The sequence below is a fragment of the Mesoplodon bidens genome (genome assembly GCF_964165515.1).
Source record: "Mesoplodon bidens genome assembly, chromosome: 11".
Taxonomy (NCBI): domain Eukaryota; kingdom Metazoa; phylum Chordata; class Mammalia; order Artiodactyla; family Ziphiidae; genus Mesoplodon; species Mesoplodon bidens.
Window position 1 is genome coordinate 99,420,254 of NC_138167.1, and position 26,834 is coordinate 99,447,087.

Sequence of the window (26,834 nt, forward strand, 5' to 3'; positions counted from 1 at the left end):
TTTCATTAACTTGTGACTACTTCAGAAGTCACCTTAAGTTTAACATGGTGAAAACAACAGCAGTGGAGCAAGAAAGAGCTTGAGAGAGGGAATGAATTTACATATATGTATATGAATTTATATTTGTATGTGTGTATGTATATGTATACCCACACACACACACGTGAAATTTAATTTTAGCCGAACATATATTGAGTCTAGAAAACTAGCCTACCATCATTGAACATATCTATACACATAGTACCTCGCCAGGTTTATGACTGTACCATGTTTGGAGCTTATTTTAGGTCTCAGAGGCAATATTGCTTGCTGCTTTAGGGGAATTAGTAGAAAATAAAGCTAGAGGAAATGAATAACAACTAACATTTTTTAAATTTCTATAATGTGCCAGAGCTGTTCTAAGTACTTTGTAGATAAACTCATGTAATCTTCACATAACCCTATGAGATAATATAATTTACTATCTCAGTAGTAAATAGATGAGGACACAGAGAGTTAAGAAAGTTGCTCAGGGTCACACAACTAGTAAGTGGCAGAACTGGGATACATCTTGTCTCCAGAGGCTAAGCTTTAATCTTTTTCCTGTATTGCATCTCACCTGTGATGTTAGAATCAGATTATACAGAGCCTTGAATACTATTTTTACAGTTTGGGATTTTTGTTTTTAATGTAATGTCAAACCATTGAATTTTTTTTTCTTTCTTTTTGAGTAGGGAAACAACCTGTTCAGAGTGTGGCTTAGGAAAATTATCTTGACAGAATTATGGATATTGGAGGGAGGGGCAACCAACTGAACATTAGAGTTATCTGGGTTGTTCTGAAAAATCCCAGTGCTCAGGCTGTTCAGTTGAATTAGAATCTTAGAGGGTGAGACACAGACATCAGTACTTTTTAAAGTCTCCTAGGTGATTTCAATGCCCAACTAAGGCTGAGAACCATAGAAATAGAGATGGTTAGCCCATGGAACAAGTTAGCATACAGTTTTGTAAACTAGGTAAAAGACAGTTAAAACCTGTCGGGTCATAGTAGCAAAACAGACAGTATGTCCCATCTGGATTTTCCTTTTCCCCCTAGATTTCTAAGATCTGCACTTTCCCTATTTGGGTTACTGTATTTGTATAGAGAAAAAACATTATTTTTTGCAGTCTTACTGTGTGCCCTCACCAGGGCTTGATGTCTCACACACTTTCTCATTTAATTCCCTCCATAGTACTGTGAAGTAGATATTACTCTGTTTTTAGAGATGAAGAAACTGAGGCTCTAAAGGGGTTAGTAATTTTTCTAAGTCACATAAGCTAGTCAGTGGGCCATGTTAGGATTCAAATACAGATACTCTGTTATTCATGTCATTGAATGTAAGGCTAATATTTTTATGTTGTAAACTGATCTGTATTACACCTAGCCTTTTAAGCATCCCTTTAAAGTTTTTACATACATTACCTAAAATAATGTATACTTTGATAAATATGCAATCCATGATGTATTTTATTTTACCCAAAGTTTTGTTCTCCTGTAACTAATTTTGACTTTTCTATCCAGAGTGAATTTTTTGGCATTTCGGCACCACATAGTTGCTGACACATGGAGAGGAGTTGCTGACTGCATGTTTATACGTGGTGGATATTATGAGTCACGGAGGGTGACATGTCCATATTATCATTAGCAGGCTTGCCTGTGGCTTGACCAACATAATGTACTAATGAATGATTTGTTAGAATAGAACTTCAGAAGGAAAGAAGGTATTTGTTATACAGTTCTTATGTCTTAATTCAATTTCTGGTCATGATTCATTATAGAATATAGGCTCATGTATCTGTGTAAAGAATTGGTCAGGGCTTCCCTGGTGGCGCAGTGGTTGAGAGTCCGCCTGCCGACGCAGGGGACACGGGTTCGTGCCCCGGTCCGGGAAGATCCCACATGCCACGGAGCAGCTGGGATCACGGAGTGAGCTATGGCCGCTGAGCCTGCGCGTCTGGAGCCTGTGCTCCGCAACGGGAGAGGCCACAACAGTGAGAGGCCCGCGTACCGCAAAAAAAAAAACAAAAAAAAGAATTGGTCAAAATGAAATTGCAGGTAATGTAAGCTCTTATTTCAAACTGAAACTCGAAATTATGTAAACAGATCATAAGATTAAGCATCATACACTGAAACATTTATGTACGTGAGCTGCCTCAGATAACCAGCTATCATACCTAGCCTGGCATGATAGTGATGTGATAATGTGGTTTCTGTTGAGCTGTTACTTCATAACCTTTTCAGGTAACTATGGATGGTTAGGTCAGATATAGAGGAACATGTTAATGAGGTCAAATGCCAAGGTCATCGGTTTAATTCTTTTAGTGGACAGTTAACTTTTTTCTTATTTTATAAATACAGACTTCACCAGCAGTCTCACATTAGTTACAACTGACATCACATTGATTGATTTTGAACTTCCTTTGTATGTGAAGGTCTTGATGAAGGAGGTTGGTTTAAACCTGGCAAGAGACCACTAGTACCAGAAGAAATATAATTTATGCTCCATTACCAAAAACTGGTGGTGAATCTGTAACAGTGTCACTTATGAAGGACAGAATTATTGAAGAAAAAGCACGGGAGAATTTCTAGCAATGGACTTCGGGCATATGATGGCCAAAGGCTAATAGTGGAAGAAAAGACAAATATACTTCAAATTACAGCTAAGGATGTTCTTAGGATTGAGGTAATTTTCTATGTTGAATTGTTAGTATAACAGAATTTTAGTACTGTAACAGATGTCATGAGCAAATAAGAAAACTAAATTCAAAATATTTATTCAAGTTTACTTAGGAAATACTGATTGACTTAGGTTTAGAATAGGTTTAGAACTCAGATTTCATGGTTCTAGCCCATATTAGTTCTTTGCATATCTATTTTAAGCATGCAGAATGTTAAATTTTGGAAAATACAAAGATGAGCAAGACTTGTTTTTTGTCATAGGAGAATTGAAACTACTTCCTTTAATAGAGGAACTCAACGAACTACATATGTATAATAAATTCTTTGCTAGGCATTAGGGTTATAATACTGACTGAGCCTTTTCTTCATTCATGCATTTATTCATTCATTCATTCAGTGTTTGTTGAGTGTCTTCCATGTGCCAGGCTCTGTTCTAATCTTAAAGGATTCGACAGTGAACAGAATAGACAAAGTTCCTACTCTGGTGGAGTTAACATTCCATTGGAGAAGGACCAAAAATATACATAAATATATACTGTGCTGTGTGATGATTGTTGTGATGAAAAATAAAGCAGGGTAAGGAGGATAAAGAGTACCAGAATTGGAGATAGGTGTTGCTATTTTCTAGGAATATCATGGAAGTCTTCTGATGAAGTGACTTTTAAACAGAGTCCTAAAGGTAGCTTTCTAGGCAGAGGTAAGAGCCAAGTGTGAAGCTCACAAATCTTTCATGCAGACTGGTGGTTGGGCTGTAAGTATTGAGGTTTAGGGGAAAGGTGAGTGAAGGGTCTTTCTACCTCCTCACTCAGGAAGATGGAAGTACAGGTCCCTAGGAACACATGGAGCTCTATGGCTGCCCGCTGCACCTCTGCCTGATAGAAGGATGCAGTGACAAAACAGATGGAGTGAGTATCCCTTTGTTATGCCTGGCATAGGAAGTCAGGAATACCCTTACCAAGGATGTGCTATTTTTTCTGGGATAATAAGAATGAGTGTACCAGGAGAGTGATTGGGATGGCCCTAAGGGGCTGGAGTTCAGGAGAGGTTAAGGTGGGAAACTAATTTGGGGAGTTGTCAGTGAATAGAATCCATAAAAATCAAGTCAGTGGAATCATTCATGGAAAGCATGTTGCATGGGGACAAAAGAGATTCTAGGCCGCAACCTTGGGAAATAACTATCCTAAGGGAGAAGAAGGGGAAGGGGGCCAGGCAGAAAGAGGAAAGGAGAGAAAGGAGAGAAAATAGCTTGGACATTAAGGAAGGGGGGAGAGTTTTGAGAAAAGCAGTGGCCAACAATGACAAATGCTAGAGAGTGGTCAGTGGGTTGAGCTGGGGAGAGCTAAGGTTGTGCTAGACTTGAATTGTCCAATAGTTCAGTTTGACAACACTGTAACTAGACCATTGTAATATTAGGAAAAAATTAAATAACAAATTAATTTTTACCTATTTATGGTAGCAGTAGAGGAAATACTATGAGATAACTATGCATTGTTAAAGAACTGGTATTAGAAAGTCAGTGTTGGGGAAAGATAATCTTCATCTTGAACTTTGGTAGCAGAATTGGCAATTTGAGTTGAGCCTTCAAGGCAGGGAACTTTTGAGCTATTGAACAGGGAAGCAAAAACAATGTAGGGAGAATATTGCAGATTGCTCTGAGCAATCAGTTTTACTAGACAGATAATTTAGATAAGTGAAATTTTGGAGTTGCAAGGCTGTCTCATAGGAGATCAAAACATTTCTGTGGAATGAATAATGGGTCAAATTGTAGACGATTTAAATATCAGGGTTGGGGCTTTTTTTCCTAAAGAATGGGTGCTATCAAATATTTTTAAGTGGAGGAGCAACATGGCCCAAGTGATAGGTTAGGGAATTAACTTGGTAAATTAATCATTCCCTTCTTGGTCCTTTCTTAGTCTTTGTCATTTATTGTACCACTCAGTAATTCTGCCTTATGTCTGTATAATGCTTTAACGAAAATTTATAAAGTACACTCATGTAAACTATTATTAAGCCTCACAACAACTTTGGAAAGTTGTAAGGTTTAATAATTGTGTACTCACAGAGGAGAAAATAAACTTCAGAACAGCTAAATGACTTGCTAATGATAGGTCTGGCTTGAATAATGAGTAATATTGGGTAGATTGGGTGGACATAACTTACCTTAAAGTCAGATGAATTACTGTACTACAGTATATACAGTCTTCAATATATGGTGATATTCTTAGCAACAGGGACCAGGTCTTTATTGTGTGTTTGAACTTCAGTATTTAGTGTAGGAGGTAAATGAGTAAGGTAAGACTGAGTGCAGGGACATCTATTAGAAGGAAGATGCAAAAGCTCAGAAATGTGGTAATGTGGGTCTGGCCTGGTTAGTATTAATGGGAATTGAAAGAAAGGACTAGATGTGAGATAGATATTGTCTAGGTAAAATTAATTAGAATTTAATGACTTAATCAGATGTTAGGGGGGAAAATAGAGTCTCAGTGACTCAAGGGTTTAGGTCTGAGTGATTGAAAGAAAGATGGTACCGTTGAAAGAATTGAGAAAGTTGGCATGGAAGTTGGTTTCCGAGGGAAGCTACTGAGTATGATTTTTGACATAAAGATGCTTCTAAAACAAGTTTAAGCCTTTTCTTTGTTAACAGAATTTTTTTTCTTTTTTAATTTTTAAATTAAATTTAATTTATTTTTTTATACAGCAGGTTCTTATTAGTCATCAATTTTATACATATCAGTGTATACATGTCACTCCCAATCGCCCAATTCATCACACCACCATCCCCACGCCACTGTGGCTTTCCCCCCTTGGTGTCCATATGTTTGTCCTATAATCTGTGTCTCAACTTCTGCCCTGCAGACCAGTTCATCTGTACCATTTTTCTAGGATCCACATATATGCGTTAATATAAGATATTAGTTTTTCTCTTTCTGACTTACTTCACTCTGTATGACAGTCTCTAGATCCATCCACGTCTCAACAAATGACCCAATTTCGTTCGTTTTTATGGCTGAGTAATACTCCATTGTATAGATGTACCACATCTTCTTTAGCCATTCGTCTGTCGATGGGCATTTAGGTTGCTTCCATGACCTGGCTATTGTAAATAGTGCTGCAGTGAACATTGGGGTGCATGTGTCTTTTTGAATTATGGTTTTCTCTGAGTATGTGCCCAGTAGTGGGATTACAGGATCATATGGTAATTCTATTTTTAGTTTTTTAAGGAACCTCCATACTGTTCTCCATAGTGGCTGTATCAATTTACATTCCCACCAACAGTGCAAGAGGGTTCCCTTTTCTCCACACCCTCTCCAGCATTTGTTGTTTGTAGATTCTCTGATGATGCCTATTCTAACTGTGTGAGGTGATACCTCATTGTAGTTTTGATTTGCATTTCTCTAATAATTAGTGATGTTGAACAGCTTTTCATGTGCTTCTTGGCCATCTGTATGTCTTCTTTGGAGAAATGTCTATTTAGGTCTTCTGCCCATTTTTGGATTGGGTTGTTTATTTTTTTAATATTGAGCAGCATGAGCTGTTTGTATATTTTGGAGATTAATCCTTTGTCTGTTGATTCATTTGCAAATAGTTTTTCCCATTCTGAGGGTTGTCTTTTCGTCTTGTTTATGGTTTCCTTTGCTGTGCAAAAGCTTTTAAGTTTCATTAGGTCCCATTGGTTTATTTTTGTTTTTATTTCCATTACTCTAGGAGGTGGATCAAAAAAGATCTTGCTGTGATTTATGTCAAAGAATGTTCTTCCTATGTTTTCCTCTAAGAGTTTTATAGTGTCCAGTCATACATTTAGGTCTCTAATCCATTTTGAGTTTATTTTTGTGTATGGTGTTAGGAAGTGTTCTAATTTCATTCTGTTACATGTAGCTGTCCAGTTTTCCCAGCACCACTTATTGAAGAGACTGTCTTTTCTCCATTGTATATCCTTACCTCCTTTGTCATAGATTAGTTGATCATAGGTGTGTGGGTTTATCTCTGGGCTTTCTATCTTGTTCCATTGACCTATGTTTCTGTTTTTGTGCCCGTACCATATTGTCTTGATTACTGTAGCTTTGTAGTATAGTCTGAAGTCAGGGAGTCTGATTCCTCCAGCTGTTTTTTTCCCTCAAGACTGCTTTGGCTGTTCGGGGTCTTTTGTGTCTCCATACAAATTTTCAGACTTTTTGTTCTAGTTCCATAAAAATGCCATTGGTAATTTGATAGGAATTGCATTGAATCTGTAGATTGCTTTGGGTGGTATACTCATTTTCACAATATTGATTCTTCCAATCCAAGAACATGGTATATCTCTCTGTCTGTTGGTATCATCTTTAATTTCTTTCATCAGTGTCTTATAGTTTTCTGCATACAGGTCTTTTGTCTCCCTAGGTAGGTTTATTCCTAGGTATTTTATTCTTTTTGTGGCAAAGGTAAATGGGAGTGTTTCCTTAATTTCTCTTTCAGATTTTTCATCATTAGTGTATAGGAATGCAAGACATTTCTGTGCATTAATTTTGTATCCTGCAACTTTACCAAATTCACTGATTAGCTCTAGTAGTTTTCTGGTAGCATCTTTAGGATTCTCTATGTGTAGTATCATGTCATCTGCAAACAATGACAGTTTTACTTCTTCTTTTCCAATTTGTATTCCTTTTATTTCTTTTTCTTCTCTGATTGTCGTATCTAGGACTTCCAAAGCTATGTTGAATAATAGTGGTGAGAGTGGGCAACCTTGTCTTGTTCCTGATCTTTCTCCTTTTTCATTTCTAATTGATTTGAGTCCTCTCCCTCTTTTTCTTGATGAGTCTGGCTAATGGTTTATCAATTTTGTTTATCTTCTCAAAGAACCAGCTTTTAGTTTTATTGATCTTTGCTTTTTTTTTTGTTTCTGTTTCATTTATTTCTGCTCTGATCTTTATGATTTCTTTCCTTCTGCTAACTTTGGGTTTTGTTTGTTCTTCTTTCTCTAGTTCCTTTAGGTGTAACGTTAGATTGTTTGAGATTTTTCTTGTTTCTTGAGGTAGGCTTGTATAGCTATATACTTCCCTCTTAGAACTGCTTTTGCTACATCCCGTAGGTCTTGGATCATCATGTTTTCATTGTCATTTATCTCTAGGTATTTTTTGATTTCCTCTTTGATTTCTTCAGTGATCTCTTGGTTATTTAGTAACGTATTCATTAGCCTCCATGTGTTTGTGTTTTTTACGTTTTTTTCCCTGTAATTCATTTCTAATCTCATAGCGTTGTGGTCAGAAAAGATGCTTGATATGATTTCAATTTTCTTAAATTTACTGAGGCTTGATTTGTGACCCAACATGTGATCTATCCTGGAGAATGTTCTGTGTGCACTTGAGAATAAAGTGTAATCTGCTGTTTTTGGATGGAATGTCCTATAAATATCAATTAAATCTATCTGGTCTATTGTGTCATTTAAAGCATGTGTTTCCTTATTTGTTTTCATTTTGGATGGTCTGTCCATTGGTGTAAGTGAGGTGTTAAAGTCCCCCACTCTTATTGTGTTACTGTTGATTTCCTCTTTTATAGCTGTTAGCAGTTGCATTATGTATTGAGGTGCTCCTATGTTGGGTGCATATATATTTATAATTGTTATATCTTCTTCTTGGATTGATCCCTTGTTCATTGTGTAGTGTCCTTCCTTGTCTCTTGTAACATTCTTTATTTTAAAGTCTATTTTATCTGATATGAGTATTGCTACTCCAGCTTTCTTTTGATTTCCATTTGCATGGAATATCTTTTTCCATCCCCTCATTTTCAGTCTGTATGTGTCCCTAAGTCTGAAGTGGGTCTCTTGTAGACAGAATATATATGGGTTTGTTTTTGTATCCATTCAGCAAACCTGTGTCTTTTGGTTGGAGCATTTAATCCATTCACGTTTAAGGTAATTATTGATATGTATGTTCCTCTGACCATTTTCTTAATTGTTTTGGGTTTGTTTCTGTAGGTCCTTTTCTTCTCTTGTGTTTCCCACTTAGAGAGGTTCGTTTAGCATTTGTTGTAGAGCTGGTTTGGTGGTGCTGAATTCTCTTAGCTTTTGCTTGTCTGTAAAGCTTTTGATTTCTCCATCAAATCTGAATGAGATCCTTGCTGGGTAGAGTAATCTTGGTTATAGGTTCTTCCCTTTCATCACTTTAAGTATATCATGTATATCATGATATACTTAAGTATATCACTCCCTTCTGGCTTGTAGAGTTTCTGCTGGGAAATCAGCTGTTAACCTTACGGGAGTTCCCTTGTATGTTATTTGTTGTTTTTCCCTTTCTGCTTTCAATAATTTTTCTTTGTCTTTAATTTTTGCCAATTTGATTACTATGTGTCTTGGCGTGTTTCTCCGTGGGTTTATCCTGTATGGGACTCTCTGCGCTTCCTGGACTTGGGTGGCTGTTTCCTTTCCCATGTTAGGGAAGTTTTTGACCATAATCTCTTCAGATATTTTCTCTGGTCCTTCCTCTCCCTCTTCTCCTTCTGGGGCCCCTATAATGCGAATATTGTTGCGTTTAATGTTGTCCCAGAGGTCTCTTAGGCTCTCTTCATTTCTTTTCATTCTTTTTTCTTTATTCTCTTCCACAGCAGTGAATTCCACCATTCTGTCTTCCAGGTCACTTATCCATTCTTCTGCCTCAGTTATTCTGCTATTGATTCCTTCTAGTGTATTTTTCATTTCAGTTATTGTATTGTTCATCTCTGTTTGTTTGTTCTTTAATTCTCCTAGGTCTTTGTTAAACATTTCTTGCATCTTCTCGATCTTTGCCTCCATTCTTTTTCTGAGGTCCTGGATCATCTTCACTCATTATTCTGAATTCTTTTTCTGGAATGTTGCCTATCTCCATTTCATTTAGTTGTTTTTCTGGGGTTTTATCTTGTTCCTTCATCTGGTACATAGCTCTCTGCCTTTTCATCTTGTCTATCTTTCTGTGAATGTGGTTTTAGTTCCACAGGCTGCAGGATTGTAGTTCTTCTTGCTTCTGCTGTCTGCCCTCTGGTGGATGAGGCTATCTAAGAGGCTTGTGCAAGTTTCCTGATGGGAGAGACTGGTGGTGGGTAGAGCTGACTGTTGCTCTGGTGGGCAGAGCTCAGTAAAACTTTAATCCGCTTGACTGCTGATGAGTGTGGCTGGGTTCCCTCCCTGTTGGTTGTTTGGCCTGAGGCAACCCAACACTGGAGCCTACCTGGGCTCTTTGGTGGGGCTAATGACAGACTCTGGGAGGGCTCACACCAAGGAGTACTTCCCAGAACCTCTGCTGCCAGTGTCCTTGTCCCCACAGTGAGCCACAGCCACCCCCTGCCTCTGCAGGAGACCCTCCAACACTAGCAGGTCAGTCTGATTCAGTCTCCCCTGGGGTCACTGCTTCTTCCCCTGGGTCCTGATGTGCACACTACTTTGTGTGTGCCCTCTAGAGTGGAGTCTCTGTTTCCCCCAATCCTGTCGAAGTCCTGCAATCAAATCCCACTAGACTTCAAAGTCTGATTCTCTAGGAATTCCTCCTCCCGTTGCCGCACCCCCAGGTTGGGAAGCCTGACGTGCGGCTCAGAATCTTCACTCCAGTGGGTAGAGTTCTGTGGTATAAGTGTTCTCCAGTCTGTGAGTCACCCACCCAGCAGTTATGGGATTTGATTTTACTGTCATTGCGCCCCTCCTACCGTCTCATTGTGGCTTTTCCTTTGTCTTTGGATGTGGGGTATCTTTTTTGGTGAGTTCCAGTGTCTTCCTGTCTATGATTGTCCAGCAGCTAGCTGTGATTCTGGTGTTCTCACAAGAGGGAGTGAGAGCATGTCCTTCTACTCCGCCATCTTGGTTCAGGGCCTGTTAACAGAATTTTAGAACCAGAAGTTAATTTGCAATAATGTCCAAACATACAGGTAGGAATGTGTTGGGATGAAGTTTTGGAGATAGGCTAGGTCTGAAGAAGAAATTTGAAAGTTGTCTGAATAAAGGTAGCAAATGAGTCTTGATTAAGAATGGAATCTGCAGGAAGAGAGCAGGTAGAAAGAACACAACAAATAGTTGAGGATTGAGCATTGGTTAAGGTCACTCACTTACTGAATTGGAGGACCAAGTGGAGGTAGGAAATTAGGAGAAAGGAAGCCAGAACAGTGGCGTATTTTAGAAACTAAAGGAGGAGAGGGCTTGCATGGTGGAAGGGCTGGTATAATTAAATATATGCAAGGAGGATAAGAACTGTGAAGAAGCCCCAGAACATGTCTGAGAAGACTTCACGGGTTGGCAGATTGATTGTCATTTCCTGAAGGGATTTTTTTTTAAGGATTTAGTTTCCAGTGTTACAGACACTGGTAAACATACTATTGCACTTTTTTTTTTTGCTACTTTTTAAAAGATTAATGCACCACTTAATTCATTTGATAAACTGTACGTGCTCTCTAGATTCAGATTTAGGTATACGAAATTAAATCACTCCTGAGAAAATTTGTCTTTTTTTTTAGATCTTGCCATTTACAGAAGTTGCTGAAGTTCAAGAGACAGAGAGTAATATATGGTATTATGTTCAAAATGTTAATTTTTATGTTCAAAATGTTGGGTTTTTTTAGGTTAGATTCTTAAAATATATTTTCCACTATGTTTAATCATAGATGATTATGCCATTATAAAATGTAGTTAATATAGATCGAAAAGATCACTTTGAAAATTGCGTTTTCACTTTTCCAATATGTAAATAGATTTAATCTTTTTTTACTATAAAAATAATGTATACCAATGTGGCATATTTAAACAGTAAAGAAAAATATAATAAATAAAATACTACCTTCTAGAGGTAACCACTGTTTTTATTTTGGTGGCATATATGTGTTCATATGTGTATATCTTACACATGAAATTTCATAAAAATGGAGTCATATCATACAAACTTCTTTATAACCTACTTTAAAAAAATTTTATTTTACTGAAGTATAGTTGGTTTACAATGTTGTGTTAATTTCTGCTGTATAGCAAAGTGATTCAGTATAACACTCTTAAAAGCCAATATATAATGAATGTTTTTCAGTCCCTGAAAAAAAAACCAAACTATAATGACTACATAGTATTTTATTATGTGAATGTATTATTATTTATTTAATTCCCTGTTTTAAGTAGATTACTATAAATGATGTGATAAATATACCTGAACACATCTTTTAGTATACATTCCTGGCGGTGGAATTGCTGTATCGAAAATGTAACTGCCTGGCAGATCAGATCATACTCTCTAACAGCAATAAACTCTAGTCCCAGAAAAATATTCCCTTAGAATCTCTCCTGTAAAACTCAGGGATAAAATGTGCACATGTGTGTTTTGCAAATGATTGCAGGAATATGAAAAACTTCATTTAAGTATAGAGTGATGACTCCTGTTTAAAGAACAAACAGATCTCAGCTACGTTGTATATCCCTCATTGAAGTTCCTTACTCTAAGAGCCAAAGATAACACTAAGTAGAACATTCTTTTTTTTTTAATTTTCTGTTTTTTAAAAAATTTATTCTACTTATTTTATTTTATTTTTTTAATTTTTGGCTGCACTGGGTCTGTGCTGCTGTGTGCTGGCTTTCTCTAGTTGCAGTGAGCCGGGACTACTCTTCGTGTTGGTGCGCGGGCTTCTCACTGCAGTGACTTCTCTTGTTGCGGAGCACGGGCTCTAGGTGCATGGGCTTCAGTAGTGGCACACGGGCTTAGTTGCTCCGCAGCATGTGGGATCTTCCTGGACCAGGGCTTGAACCCGTGTCCCCTGCATTGGCAGGTGGATTCTCAGAATTGTGGCTTCCGAGAGCCCACTGAAGTAGGAGTGCTTCTCTGAGTACAACTTGATCAACTGTATTGGGGGAAGAGGTGCCATCTGCTTGAAATTTTATTTTTAAGCTCTACTCATATCAGTGCTTGATAAGCTATTTGTACTTTTCTTAAGCTCAACAGGTAAGTCAAATCAATAAAACAGGGAGGTGCCATGCTGAAGGCAATGAAATCAAGCCATAGACCTCATGGTATTGTTTCTGTATTATGTATATAGGGTGGCCATCTGTCCTGGATTGCTCAGGACTGAGGGGCTTCTCAGGTTGAAGGGTGTGATTATGAACTTCTAACTCTTCTTTACATTTCTTAAAGGTCACAAGCTTTATGCTAATTATAGATGGCATGGCAAATATTTAGAAGTACATGATAGTAAAATCACATTTTTTGTATTATGCTCTTTTCCTGATATTTGTAGACTAAAATCAGTAAAGATTTAGATAATGGCTATATTTCATGCTTTTATTTAAAGTACTGGCAGTATGCTATTGAATACTAAGTAGAAAAATTCTAGGCATGTTACTATTTTATTATTTTTCAGCTCATGCTTTCTGCCAAAGTAGAGAATTTATTTATATGATAAAAAATTTGAGATGACTGTATCGACATTGTTCAAGGGATAATTGTAAACATGATAAGTTGCTCAGAGAGAGAAAATGTTTCTGTCATATCTTAAATGCTCTTTTTCTGAACAAGCTGAGGAGAAGACTTTGGATTCTTTGAAATTCTAGGAGTATTTTGGTTCTCTAACAAAAGCCAAGAAGAGTGGCTAGCTTTTTATTTTTTTAAATATCTTAAAAGGTACTTGTATAGAGCATTTCCACATCAATACTTCCACATCATCTTTATTCATGGGTTATACAACATGGAACTGCACAAATTAGGCCCAATCCTAAAAGCAGTAAGAATAGGAAGTGTAGTGTGCAGTTCAGCAGTGTGTAGAAGACTTCAGTGATGTCAGTTACTTGGTAAAATTAATATGTAATCTTCAGTTACTTATATCTTGTTTCCCAGTTAGCATCACTTGCAAATAATTCTGGGAGCATGATTTCACTTGCATCTCAACTTAATGCCTTTTTATCCACATCCTTCTGGGAAAGGTTTCTGAAGTGAAGCTTATTTTTCATTGTGTTTCTGCTTCTATTTGTAGTGTTTCAGCTTTAATTCTTAGTTCTGTTGTTCCATTATAATATACATTTTCTGGGGGCTGTTCTTTTATCCTGTGGCATTTTTCAATCTCCTGTGATGAAGCCATTCAGATCATATACCCTAACTATCACACATACCATAATTTATACTATTTTCTTACCAACCTAAACCTTTCTCTGTACAGGTCTGTGTGTCTAGCTGCCTACTTGACATTTTGACTTAGATGTCTGACAGGCATTTCAAACTTAACCTATTCCAAACTGAGCTACAGTTGGCCCTCCATATCTGAGGGTTCTGCATCCACAGATTTAGCCAACTGCAGATGGAAAATATTTGGGGGAAAAAAATTCCAGAAAGTTCCCAAAAGCAAAACTTGGATTTACCACATGCTATAAGCTATTTACATAGCATTTTCATTGTATTTACAACTATTTGCATAGCATTTACTTTGAATTAGATATTATACGTAATCTAGAGATGATATAAAGTATATAGGAGGATATACATGGGTTATATACAGATACTACACCATTTTATATAAGGGACTTGAGCATCCACAGATTTTGGTATTGTGGTGGGGTGGGGTGGGGGTGGGAGGTGTCTTGGAACCAGTTCTCTCTGGATACCAAGGGATGATTGTACCTATATTTCTCCCTGTATACTAGCTTGTCTCACTGTCTTTTCCATCTCAGATTATGGCAGTTCATCCTTCCAGGTGCTCAGACTCCAACCCTTGACATCATTTTGATTCCTTTTTTTCTTTTACCTCATGCTTGGCCTATTTGGAAATCCTGTTGACCTTACCTTCAAAATGTATTTAGAACTTAACTACTTCTCATCATTGTCACTGCTCCCATCTTGGTCCAAGTCTCCTTCATCTCTCCCCTAGATTATTGCAGTAACCTCTGAACTGATAATACCCTTGTCCCTCTGGTCTATTCTCAACATAGCAGCCAGAGCAGTCCTATTAAAACATACTTCATGTATGTTACTGCTTTTCTCAGAACTACCCAGTGGCTCCCTGTTTCACCCAGAATAAAACAGAAGCCTTGACTAGGTCCTGTACCGTTCTACAGCTGTTTACTTCTTTGACTTCACTGCTGCTCTCCTCCTTGCCTTGTTGCCAGCCCTCTGGCCTTTGCACTGTCCTCCAAACACTCCAGTCTTGCTATGCAAGCACTCTGCTCTGTACTTGATCCTCCCTCTCCCTGGAGTGCTCATCCGCTCTGAGTCCTTATGGTTCAGTTCCCTCGTTTTGTTCAGTCAGCTTGGTGGTGAAGCCTTCTTAGGCCACCCTATCTAACACTTTAACTCCATCTTCCCTAACATTTTATGTCTTCATTTTCTGCTTATGTTTCCTTAGTATTTATACTGTATAATATACATCAAAATTTTACTTGTTTATTATGTTATTGTTTATCTTCCCTACTAGAACATAACTACCACAAGGACAGGATTTTTGTCTGTTGTGTTCACTGCTATATTTCTCAGTGCCTAAAATGATACCTGTCTATATAGTAGGTACTCAATGAATATTTGGATGGATGGATGGATGGATGATGGATCAATTATAAGAATAGACAGTGTTGGGCTTCCCTGGTGGCGCAGTGGTTGAGAGTCCGCCGGCCGATGCAGGGGACACAGGTTCGTGCCCTGGTCCGGGAAGATCCCACATGCCGCAGAGCGGCTGGGCCCGTGAGCCACGGCCGCTGAGCCTGCGCGTCCAGAGCCTGTGCTCTGCAACGGGAGAGGCCACAACAGTGAGAGGCCCATGTACAGCCAAAAAAAAAAAAAAAAAAAAAAAGAAAGAATAGACAGTGTTTACTTTGATTATTCTCCAGTGTCTCAGTCTGAGAAAAATATTGGATTAATACAGTACATTCAGATTTACATGACACCAATATGCCTGAGGATATAATGTTGAAAGCATAATTTGAAATAAATGTTCAGAAGCTGTTGTATATGCTAGGGATTATTTTCTGGGAGTAAATATATAAGGAGTACAGCTGCACAGAAGATGGCATAGTGCTTTTAATCAACAAAATCTGAGAATTATACCATACAGAACTGTACAGTGAAAGTGAACTTGATCTTTTATCCTAAGTAGAAGACCAGCTCAGAAGCTTCAAATGTGACTGGCCCTTGTGAAATTAAATACTCTTAACTGTGTAAATATGGTTAGAATCATTGCTTTCCTTTACGAAGTTACAGGTGTATCTAGGGAAACTGGTAATTATTCATATCAGTACAGGAAGATTTTTCTAAAAGATGTCTATGAAGGATTTGTAAAGTTTGCCATAGTTGTCTCTGTCAGGTTCCAAACTTTCTTCAGTTTTCCGATATTGTATTAGTTATTTATTGATATATAACAAATCATCCCAAAATTAAATGGTAGAAAGCAAGCATTTATTATCTTACAATTTCAGTGAGTCGGGAATTTAAGAGCAGCTTTGCTAGGTGTCTCTAGCTCAAAATCTTTCATATGGTTGCAGTCAAGCTACTGGAGAGTGGTAGCTGCCGCTGAGGGGGTCAGGGGAGGCGGGAGAGCCATTTCCAAGGTCACTTGGGGTTTGTGGGCAGACCTCAGTTCCTTTGCCTCATGGGCCTTTCTACAGGGTTGCCTCATGATGCAGCAGCTGGCTTTCCCCAGGATGATCTGTCTAGGAGAGAGCAAGAGACCACAAACAAGTTTGAAGTCATAGTCTTGTTACAGTCTAATTTTGGAAATGACATCCTTTCACCTCTGCCATTTTCTGTTCATTAGAACTGATTCAGCAAGTCCAGTATATGCTCAAAGAGAGGGAATTATACACCAAAAAGTGGGGATCACTGGGGCCATTTTAGAGGTTGCCTTTCACAAATACTTTAATCTCTTCCCACATGCTTGCTAGCTGTAATGGATTTGAGCACAATTATTTCGTTGTCACTAAAGCTGTATTTTTTTTTAGTTTATCTGTGAAACTGAAATCAGTTTATAGAAGAATGAGTTTAAATGGACACCTATAGAAAAAATGAATAGAGCAAATGCCTTTAAAGGCATTAGAACATAATTTTAAGCATTGTGAAATAACCATCACTTTAGGGAAGTAACAGGGCCAAGATTTTTTTTTCCCTAGGAGACAACAGAAGCCCCAAAGCAAACAACTGCTACTTTTTTTTGGTCAAAACCAATTAAGATTTCCCATTCCCTTTAAATAAGACCAAACAATAATGTCATTAGTGGTGGGAACTTTTTGTTTGTTTCTTCACTTCTGATACGTTTCCATGTTTGGTATTTGAAATGAAGGAGAGAGCTAAGGACTCTGTTCCTGCCAAGGGAGACCAAAACACTTGTCTATAGGTGACATTTAGTGTAATGCTGTTTATTAAAATAGTTACTAGACAAAGATCAGCAGTCTTTTTCCTGTTTCTTTTAGTTGATTGCAAGTTAATCATTTAAGAATTGGATCTTCTGACTTCCTAGAGACTAGTAGCTCTAGATTATAGGCTTGATATTAGTGGGTCCTAAGAAAATTTTGTCTAACTTAATAAAATTTATTGTTCTTCTAATCAATACTCTTTGTTTTTTTGCCATTTGAGAAAAAAATTTGTTCCACCTTGTTGATGTCTCTGTGAAAGCTCTTTGCACATGCTTGGCATAATATAAGCATTCAGTAAACTCCTTTCTTTATGTAGAAGAAGCATCCTGAATTTCTATGTAGTGTTAAGTGCTTTCATGGCATGCAGAACTAATATTTAATAGTGCATGGGTGTTATATATTTTTAAGCCACTTGAATTTAAAGAATGAATAACTTTTTGGCTGTCCTTTACATTTCTAAATAATTTTTTATCACTCCTAACCCATACCTTGAATTATAGTTGAAAGTAATTTTTCACTTGAGTAATTTTCAAAACAAAATACTTGGGTGATTTCATTTTTCTCTTTCCACCTTCATTTTCCAAAATTAAAACAAACATAATGCCTAAGCCAAGGTCTTTTTATGTGTGGAAAAGAAAATTCCTTGCAAATTATGATTATTAGAGTTGATATGCATGTGCTTTCTACTTATAAACTAATGCTATTTTCCTTGTCCTTTTGTTTCACTGCTGCTTCAATCCTGATACATTTTGCTTCTTCCTGGTTTGGATTGTATTTGTTTGCTGCTCAATTACCCTGCATTAAAAGCTTCTTGGTGATAGCAAAGATGTCCTTGGGCCATCAAGTAAGTAGCTAAAGTTTGAATGGCATGTCTGGAGACATGATAATATTTTGATGTGTACTTAGAAAAGGCATGTGGTATTTCCATTTTGGTTATTAAGTCTTCTACTTTTCTTTCCAGGCATTGAAATATAAAGCAAAGAATATAAATGATCATTCAGTAGCCATCTGTTGTCAGTGTCCGTCTGAGATTGATAGTGTTTGTATGTTTACATCTTGATTATCTGAATATGGATTATTTATTTAGCCAGTTATCTAATTCATAATTTATAAATTCATAATTCCTAAATTATGAATTAATACTTCTTTATAGTATCCTTTCTACAATCATCACAAAGCATAGATCAGAGTACTCTGAGGCTGGATATAGTACAACAAATTCACTGCCATCTGAAAGTGAGAAATACTGTCTTATTTTGTCAGAATTTTTACATAATAGATAATTTGGTTATGGAAAGTTTTTATGTATACGTTGGTGATTTTATAAGTGACCTGTTTTATCTAGGGATTTAGAAGATGCACCCTTTAAATTTATGTCCAAAAAATTTTTTCTTGACCAGACGCTGTCCTAGCTTCAGGGGGTACACAATGAATAAAACATGTGCCATGCCCTTAAGATCATTATATACTAGTAGGGGAGTTAGACCCATGGATACATAATTTCAAGGCTTTGTGACATTTTAAAAGTCATAGAATTACTGAGGTGAATGAAACTTCAGAGATCATTTAATAAAGCATTAATTTTGTAGATGAAGAGCCTGAAGCTAAGAACTTAAATATCTAAGGAGTTAGAATTGGCTGCTAGTTCAATATGTCATCTTCTGGTTTTCAGAAATCAGAATGAAACTATCATTTTACTGAATTCAAGTCTAACCAAATAATTAAGATATTACTGCATCATAAATCAGACAAAGATTTTAACTTTATTCAAGACCAATGTGGAAATTATATCAATTAAGGATGTTTTAGTATTTATTCCTAAATAATTGACTGTTGTAAGTCAGTTCACCACTTTGGGGCTCATTTTTTTTATTGGCTAAAGAAGGGGACTGAGCAAGATAATGGCAAAGCTTCTTCTAGTTGTAAAATACTTTGGTCTAGATCAGTTGCTGTTTGTCTCTAATAATGGTTATAGTATGTTTGTGATTTTGTTTTCTAAAAAGAGAGGTAATTTAAAGTGATATGCTAAAATTCCTTTTTTATTCTAATTGCAAGAATTCATAGTATTTTAAATATATTGTTTATTATAATCTAGCATTATTAGAATAGTAAAATTTAAAAGTAGAAAAAGTATACAAATCCCAGAACATTTTTATGCTTTCTTGTTCAGCCTTACTTGTGATACCTGGTAGATATTTTCAATGCATTTTTCAGTTACTTTAATTACCTCATATATTTAGATGTTGGTTCAGGTGAACTGACTGGCACTGCTGAACTTTACAAATAGAATTGCATTTTTAGAAACTTATTGTGGTTATATATTTTAAGCATATGTAAATTAAAATATACAACATACAGTAGAGATGAGTTTATATTGTACTCTGCCAACTGTTTAAAGACCGAGGCTGTATAATTATTTACTGCAGACTTTTTGAGTGAAAAGTAATTTCACATAGTACTTCATTAGGATCTGTACAATTGAATGAAAAAACTATGAAGATCATATTCAAATTACTTATGTATTTGAGAAAAGGTATACCCTCTGTAAGGGGATATTTAGGATTTTCATAGAGATTTGTATGACTTTAAACAATTACTTTACTTCTTAGTTTTCATTTAGATTAAAAGCAAACACCAGACTTTTTGAGGCTTGTAATATTCTTCAGATTTTGTATTGATGAGTTGAATTCAGAAAGAATGGTAGTTATAGAATCATATTCTCTTAGAAGTTACAGTATGTTAATTATATTACTATTAATTATTTCAGTGTGATTAGTTTTTACCATATTTAAAAATAATATGAATAGCAAAGTAGGTTGCTTTGCTTTACTTTGACTACAAAGTAGAACCAGGAGAGGGCACTATAATGCTAATATCTTTAGAAGGTGAGTCAGTTGATTGAATTACCAGAAACTGTTTTGGAATCCTGCAGTGATTCATTGGTCAAATATCGATCCAAGCATTTAGTAAGTATTTATTGTCAGTTTTATGCCAAAGGATACAAGTGAAAATAACGTCACTGCCCTTCTTGAGTTTATATGTGACTAGTCTACTGTTGTGCAAGTGATATAGGACATCAAAATGATTTTTATATTACACAGATTTTCTGTATAGTTAATGTTTGTGAATGGGGTGAGAGAAAAATTTAAAAATGCTTTCTGTTTTTAAGGAAATATACTCTGTGTATTGCTATTTCTACAAGTCCTCTCATTTCAAGGTTAACAAAATCATAAACAGTAACACCTCAATCAATAAGGAGTTAGAAAGGGGTGAATAGAACTAAGTTTACACTTTTCCTTTTTTATATAGTGAAGTTATTCAAGACTTAGATATGTATGTCTTTCTTATGGAATACTAAAGCATACTTTAATTCTTTTAGCTGTTCTTATAATGTATTTAAATTAGCCTTAAATGTACTAATACTATAAAAGAATATATGAAGCATATGTAAATTATAAAGCATAATCATACAGTGAGTACATATTGAACCTACCATTCAATTAAAGAACTTGAATCCTACAAATGCCTCATGTCTATCTATGTGCTGCTTCTCTTTCCTCTCCCTGTGCCTACCCCCCCAGGGGTGATGACTAATTTGTATTTTTTTGTTTATTATTCTTTGCTTTTTCAAAAATAGATTTTTTGGGTTATTTTTAGGTTACATATGTATCACTAAGGTTTGCTAGGTTTTTAATTTTATAAGAATGGTATCATGCTATATGTCATCTTCTCGGACTTGTTTTTTGTAGTTAACATTGGATTTCCAAGATTCAGCCATGTTACTGGGTATAGATAAAGACCATCTGTTTTTAGTGCTACATACTATTCCATTATATGCCTATACCACAATATATTAATCCATATTGTTTTCAATTGATGAATATTTAAGTTGTTTTGATTTTTGCTATTTTGAACAGCATTGCTATAAACGAATCTTATTTTTGTCTCTTGGTACACACATGTAAGAGTATTTCTACGTATAAAGCTAGGAGTGGAATTTTTGGACCCATAGGATATGTGAAATTCAATTTTATAAGCTCTAAATGGTTTTCCAAAGTGCTTATATCAGTTTATATTATGCCAGCAATGCTTAAGATGGCTCACTGATCCCATCCTTAACCAGTATTTGGCATTATCAGACTCATCAATTTTTTTCAGTTTTACTGAGTGTAAAATATTTATTTCATTGTGATCTTGATTTGTTTTTTCCTGACTGCTAAAGAGGATGAAAATCTTTTTGTACATTTATTGACCATTTGCACTTCTTCTTGCATGAACTAACTGTTCACGTTTTCCCACCATTTTTCTTTTTTTTAATTAAAAAATTTTTTAATTGAGGTATAATTGACATACAACATTGTATTAGTTTCAAGTGTGCAACATAATGATTCCATATTTGTATATATTTTGAAGTGATAACCACAATAAATCCACCTAACATCCATCACCATACATTGTTACAGAATTTTTTTTCTTGCGATGACAGCTTTAAGATTTACTCTTGTGATAAACTATAATGGAGAAGAATCTGAAAAAGAATATAGATAGATAAGTAGATATCTATATACATATAGATATGTAATTGAATCACTTTGCTGTATACCTGAAACATTGTAAATCAACTGTACTTCAATTTTAAAAAAGATTTACTCTCTTAGCAAATTTCAAATATGCAGTACAGTATTATTAACTCTAGTCACCATGCTGTACATTACATCTGCATGACTTATTTATTTTATAACTGGAAGTTTGTACCTTTTGACCCATTTTGCACAAACACAACCCCGACCCCTCTCTGGCAAACCGCCAATTTGTTATCTGTATCTGTGAGTTCAGTTTTTGTTGTTGTTCTTGATTATTTGTTTAGCTGCCACATATAAAGGAGATCATATGGTATTTGTCTTCCTCTGACTTATCTCACTTAGCATAATGCTCTGAAGTTCCATCCATGTTGTCACAAATGAAAAGATTTCATTCTTCCATTGATGGACACTTAGGTTGTTTCCATATCTTGGCTATTGTAAATAATGCTGCAGTGAACATGGAATGCGTATATCTTTTCAAATTAGGGTTTTCATTTTCTTTGGATAAATACCCAGAAGTGGAATTGCTGGATCATATGGTAGTTCTATATAGGTTTACTTTTTGAGGAACCTACATACTGTTTTCCATAATGGCTGCACCAATTTACATTCCCACCAACAGTGCACAAGGGTTCCCTTTTCTCCACATCCTCATCAATACTTGTTATTTCTTGTCTTTTTGATAATAGCAATTCTAACAGGTGTGAGGTGATGCCTCATTGTGGTTCTGATTTGCATTTCCCTGATGATTAGTGATGTTGAGCATCTTTTCATGTACCTTTTGGCTATTGAGCTATATGAGTTCTTTATATATTTTAGATATTAACCCCTTATCAGAGATATGATTTGCAAGCATTTTATTCCATTCATTGTATTGATGGTTTCCTTTGCTGTGCAGAAGCTTTTTAGTTTGATGTAGTTTCACTTGTTTATTTTTGCTTTTATTGCCTTTACTTTTGCTGTCAAATCTAAAAAATCATTGCCAAGACTGATGTCAGGAAGCTCACTTCCAGGGACTTCCCTGGTGGCGCAGTGGCTAAGAATCCACCTGCCAATGAAGGGGACATGGGTTCAAGCCCTGGTCTGGGAGGATCCCACATGCTGTGGACAACTAAGCCCGTGCGCCACAACTAATGAGCCTACGCTCTCGAGCCCACGAGCCACAACTACTGAGCCTGCGTGCTGCAACTACTGAAGCCCGTGCACCTAGAGCCTGTGCTCTGCAACAAGAGAAGCCACTGCAATGAGAAACCTGCTCACCGCAATGAGAAGCCCATGCACCTCAGTGAAGAGCAGCCCCCACTCGCCGCAACTAGAGAAAGCCTGCGCGCAACCATGAAGGCCCAACACAGCCAAAAATAAATAAATAAATTTTTTTAAAAAAAGGTCACTTCCAGTTTTCTTCTAGGAGTTTTATAGTTTCAGGTCTTAAATTTGAGTCTTTAATCCATTTTGAGTTAATTTTTTTGTCAGAAAGTAAGTGGTCCAGTTTCATCCTTTTGCATGTAGCTGTCTAGTTTTCCCAACACCATTTATTAAAGAGACCGGCCTTTTCCCCATTATATATTTTTGGCTTCTTTGTCATAAATTAATTGACCATATATGTGTAGGTTTATTTCTGGGCTCTCTATTCTGTGCCATTGATCTATGTGTCCTTTTTTATGTCAATACCACAGTATTTTGATTACTGTAGCTTTGTAATATAATTTGAGATCAGGGAGTGTGATGCCTCCAGCTTTGTTCTTTCTTAAGATGGCTTTGGCTGCTCGGGGTCTTGTGTGGTTCCACACAAATTCCATTGGAATTTTGAGAGGGATTGCATTGTCTATAGATTGCTTTGGATAGTATGGACATTTTAATACTATCCCTCCAATCCATAGCATGGTATATCTCTCCATTTGTGTGTGTCTTCTTCAATTTCTTTCCTCAGTGTTTTACAGTCTTCAGTGTACTGGTCTTTCACCTCCTTGGTTAAGTTTATTCTCAGGCATTCTTTCGATGCATCCTCCCATTTTTCTTTTGCATTTTTCATCTTTTTCTAATTGATTTATAGGAGTTTTTTTTTTAACATATTCTGGATACCAGCTCTTTGTTAATTATATGTATTGCAAATATCTTCTCTTGTTTTTTTTTATTTCTTTTTATCTTTTGATTAGATTAATTCTTAATTTTTTTTCTTTCTTTTTTGGTTAGTGCTTTGTTGTGTCTTTTTTTAATTTTTGAATTTTATTTTATTTATTTTTTTATACAGCAAGTTCTTATTAGTCATCAGTTTTATACACATCAGTGTATACATGTCAGTCCCAATCGCCCAATTCATCACACCCCCACCCCCACCCCTCTGCCGCTTTCCCCCCTTGGTGTCCATACGTTTGTTCTCTACATCTGTGTCTCAGTTTCTGCCCTGCCAACCAGTTCATCTGTACCATTTTTCTAGGTTCCACATATATGCGTTAATATAAGATATTTGTTTTTCTCTTTCTGACTTACTTCACTCTGTATGACAGTCTCTAGATCCATCCACGTCTCAACAAATGACCCAATTTCATTCGTTTTTATGGCTGAGTAATATTCCATTGTATAGATGTACCACATCTTCTTTAGCCATTCGTCTGTCGATGGGCATTTAGGTTGCTTCCATGACCTGGCTATTGTAAATAGTGCTGCAGTGAACATTGGGGTGCATGTGTCTTTTGGAATTATGGTTTTCTCTGAGTATGTGCCCAGTAGTGGGATTGCAGGATCATATGGTAATTCTATTTTTAGTTTTTTAAGGAACCTCCATACTGTTCTCCATAGTGGCTGTATCAATTTACATTCCCACCAACAGTGCAAGAGGATTCCCTTTTCTCCACACCCTCTCCAGCATTTGTTGTTTGTAGATTTTCTGATGAAGCCCATTCTAACTGTGTGAGGTGATACCTCATTGTAGTTTTGATTTGCATTTCTCTAATAATTAGTGATGTTGAACAGCTTTTCATGTGCTTCTTGGCCATCTGTATGTCTTCTTTGGAGAAATGTCTATTTAGGTCTTCTGCCCATTTTTGGATTGGGTTGTTTGTTTATTTAATATTGAGCTGCATGAGCTGTTTATATATTTTGGAGATTAATCCTTTGTCCGTTGATTCGTTTGCAAATATTTTCTCCCATTCTGAGGGTTGTCTTTTTGTCTTGTTTATGGTTTCCTTTGTTGTGCAAAAGCTTTTAAGTTTCATTAGGTCCCATTGGTTTATTTTTGTTTTTATTTCCATTACTCTAGGAGGTGGATCAAAAAAGATCTTGCTGTGATTTATGTCAAAGAGTGTTCTTCCTATGTTTTCTTCTAAGAGTTTTCCAGCGTCTGGTCTTACATTTATTTCTCTAATCCATTTTGAGTTTATTTTTGTGTATGGTGTTAGGGAGTGTTCTAATTTCATTCTTTTACATGTAGCTGTCCAGTTTTCTCAGCACCACTTGTTGAAGAGACTGTCATTTCTCCATTGTATATCCTTGCCTCCTTTGTCATAGATTAGTTGACCATAGGTACGTGGGTTTTAAAGGAATCATTTCCTACCCCAAATTTATAAAGATTTTCTCTTAAATTTTCTTTAAAAAGCTTTCAAGTTTTGCTTTTTGCATTTATGTTTTTAATTGCATAAAAAATATTCTTTGTGTGTGGTATGAGAGTGGAACCTATTTTTCCAACATGGATGACCAATTTTCCTAGTATCAATATTATTAATTGCATAGTCTTTCCTACCTCTAGCATATATACATGCTCCACATATGCATGGGTTTGTCTCTGAGAGCTCTCTGTTAAGGTCTTTAGATCAATTTGTCTCTCTCTATATCAGTACCATACATTTTAAATTTCAGTAATAATTTTTAGGTATTAAATGGATATTGGATTTAATAACTGAATAAGCCACCGTATACTTTATGATAATGAAGTTTCATAAAAATATAGAATTTGTTGATTTGATTCCTTTAACAAAATTCTTTTGATCACCTTCAGTATGCCAGAATCACACTGGGACTTGAGGATTTATGGAAAAATCAGGCAGACAACTCCCTTCTCATGGAATTTATGGTCTCATGTAGAAGGCAGATAATAGACAAATAAATGATATAATTTCAGATACTGATAAGAGCTACAGTGAAAATCACGTAGGGTAAAGTGATAGAATATAATTGTGGTAGAATGGGCACTAACCAAAAACAAAAAAAAACAAAACCAGAATTGATAAATTGTATTATATTAAAATTAGGAACTGACTTATCAAAAAACACAATGAGGGGCTTTTCTAAAGAGATGACATTTGAACACAGACAACAAATGATGAGAGTGGTCAATAATATGAAGGTCTGGGGTAGAAGTATTCCAGGTAGAAGGGAAAAAAGATATAAGGGCTGTGACTGGGGCAAGATGGCATGTTTGAGGAATACCAAGAAGGGCATTATGGCTGGAGCCAAGCGAATAAAGAGGAGAATAGTAGAGAATGAGGTTGGAAAGATAAGCAGGGGCCAGACTGTTGAATCTTTAGGCCATGGAATTTATTGCAAATATAATGGAAAGCCATTGTGGATATTTCTCCTTAATACAAATCTGATCTACGGTTTACAAAGATTACTCAGGCTTCTGTATAGAGAATGAACTCTACACAAGGCAGGGAGCAAGATGCTAAGTCTGGAGACAAAGTAGAAATCTGCTGCTGTGATAATGGTGGTAATGCTGGCTTGGAACAGGGTGGTAGTTGTGGAAGTGAGGAGAAGTAGGAGGATTCCAGATAAATTTTGAAGATAGAGTATAAAGATCTCACAGATGAATTGGATATGAAATGTGAAAGAAAGAAAAAAAATCAAAGAATACATCTAAGGTTTTTGGCCTGAGAAAGTGGGGGAGGGGAATAGTGATTCCATTAACAGATGGAAGAGAGGCAGGTTTGGAGGATAAGGAAAGGCCAGAACGGTTCTGGATAAATTTGAGATGTCTGTAAAATAATAGAGGTGATTATAAGGCAGGTAGTTGGATATGTGAGTTTTTGAGTTTAGGAGGAGATAAAAATTTAGTATTTATCAGTATAAGGATTCTTTTTTATGGACTTGATGGGAAAATAAATTTTTTATATCTTTACTTGGATGATAAGTGAAAGTATTTTTGAGTTTTTACTTTAAAATTTAAGGAGCTAAAATATAATTTTGATAACTTTAGCACAATTTGAAAACATGTTAAAACAATTAGATTTAAAAGATATGGTGATTAAAAAGGTGACTATTAAGTT

At 36.1% G+C, this 26,834-nt stretch overlaps 1 protein-coding gene across 4 annotated transcripts in view; it reads left to right on the plus strand.

The window, feature by feature from the left end:
* OSBPL8 (oxysterol binding protein like 8) overlaps positions 1–26,834 on the plus strand; it is a 163,496-nt gene that overhangs the window by 40,569 nt on the left and 96,093 nt on the right. Inside the window, exon 3 of one of the 4 annotated variants that reach the window (XM_081249780.1) lies at positions 17,798–17,834. The exons of the other annotated variants lie outside the window; for them this stretch is intronic. Coding sequence (XP_081105906.1) covers positions 17,798–17,834 — 37 coding nt within the window. The remainder of the gene's footprint in view (positions 1–17,797; positions 17,835–26,834) is intronic. 4 annotated transcript variants of the gene reach the window in all.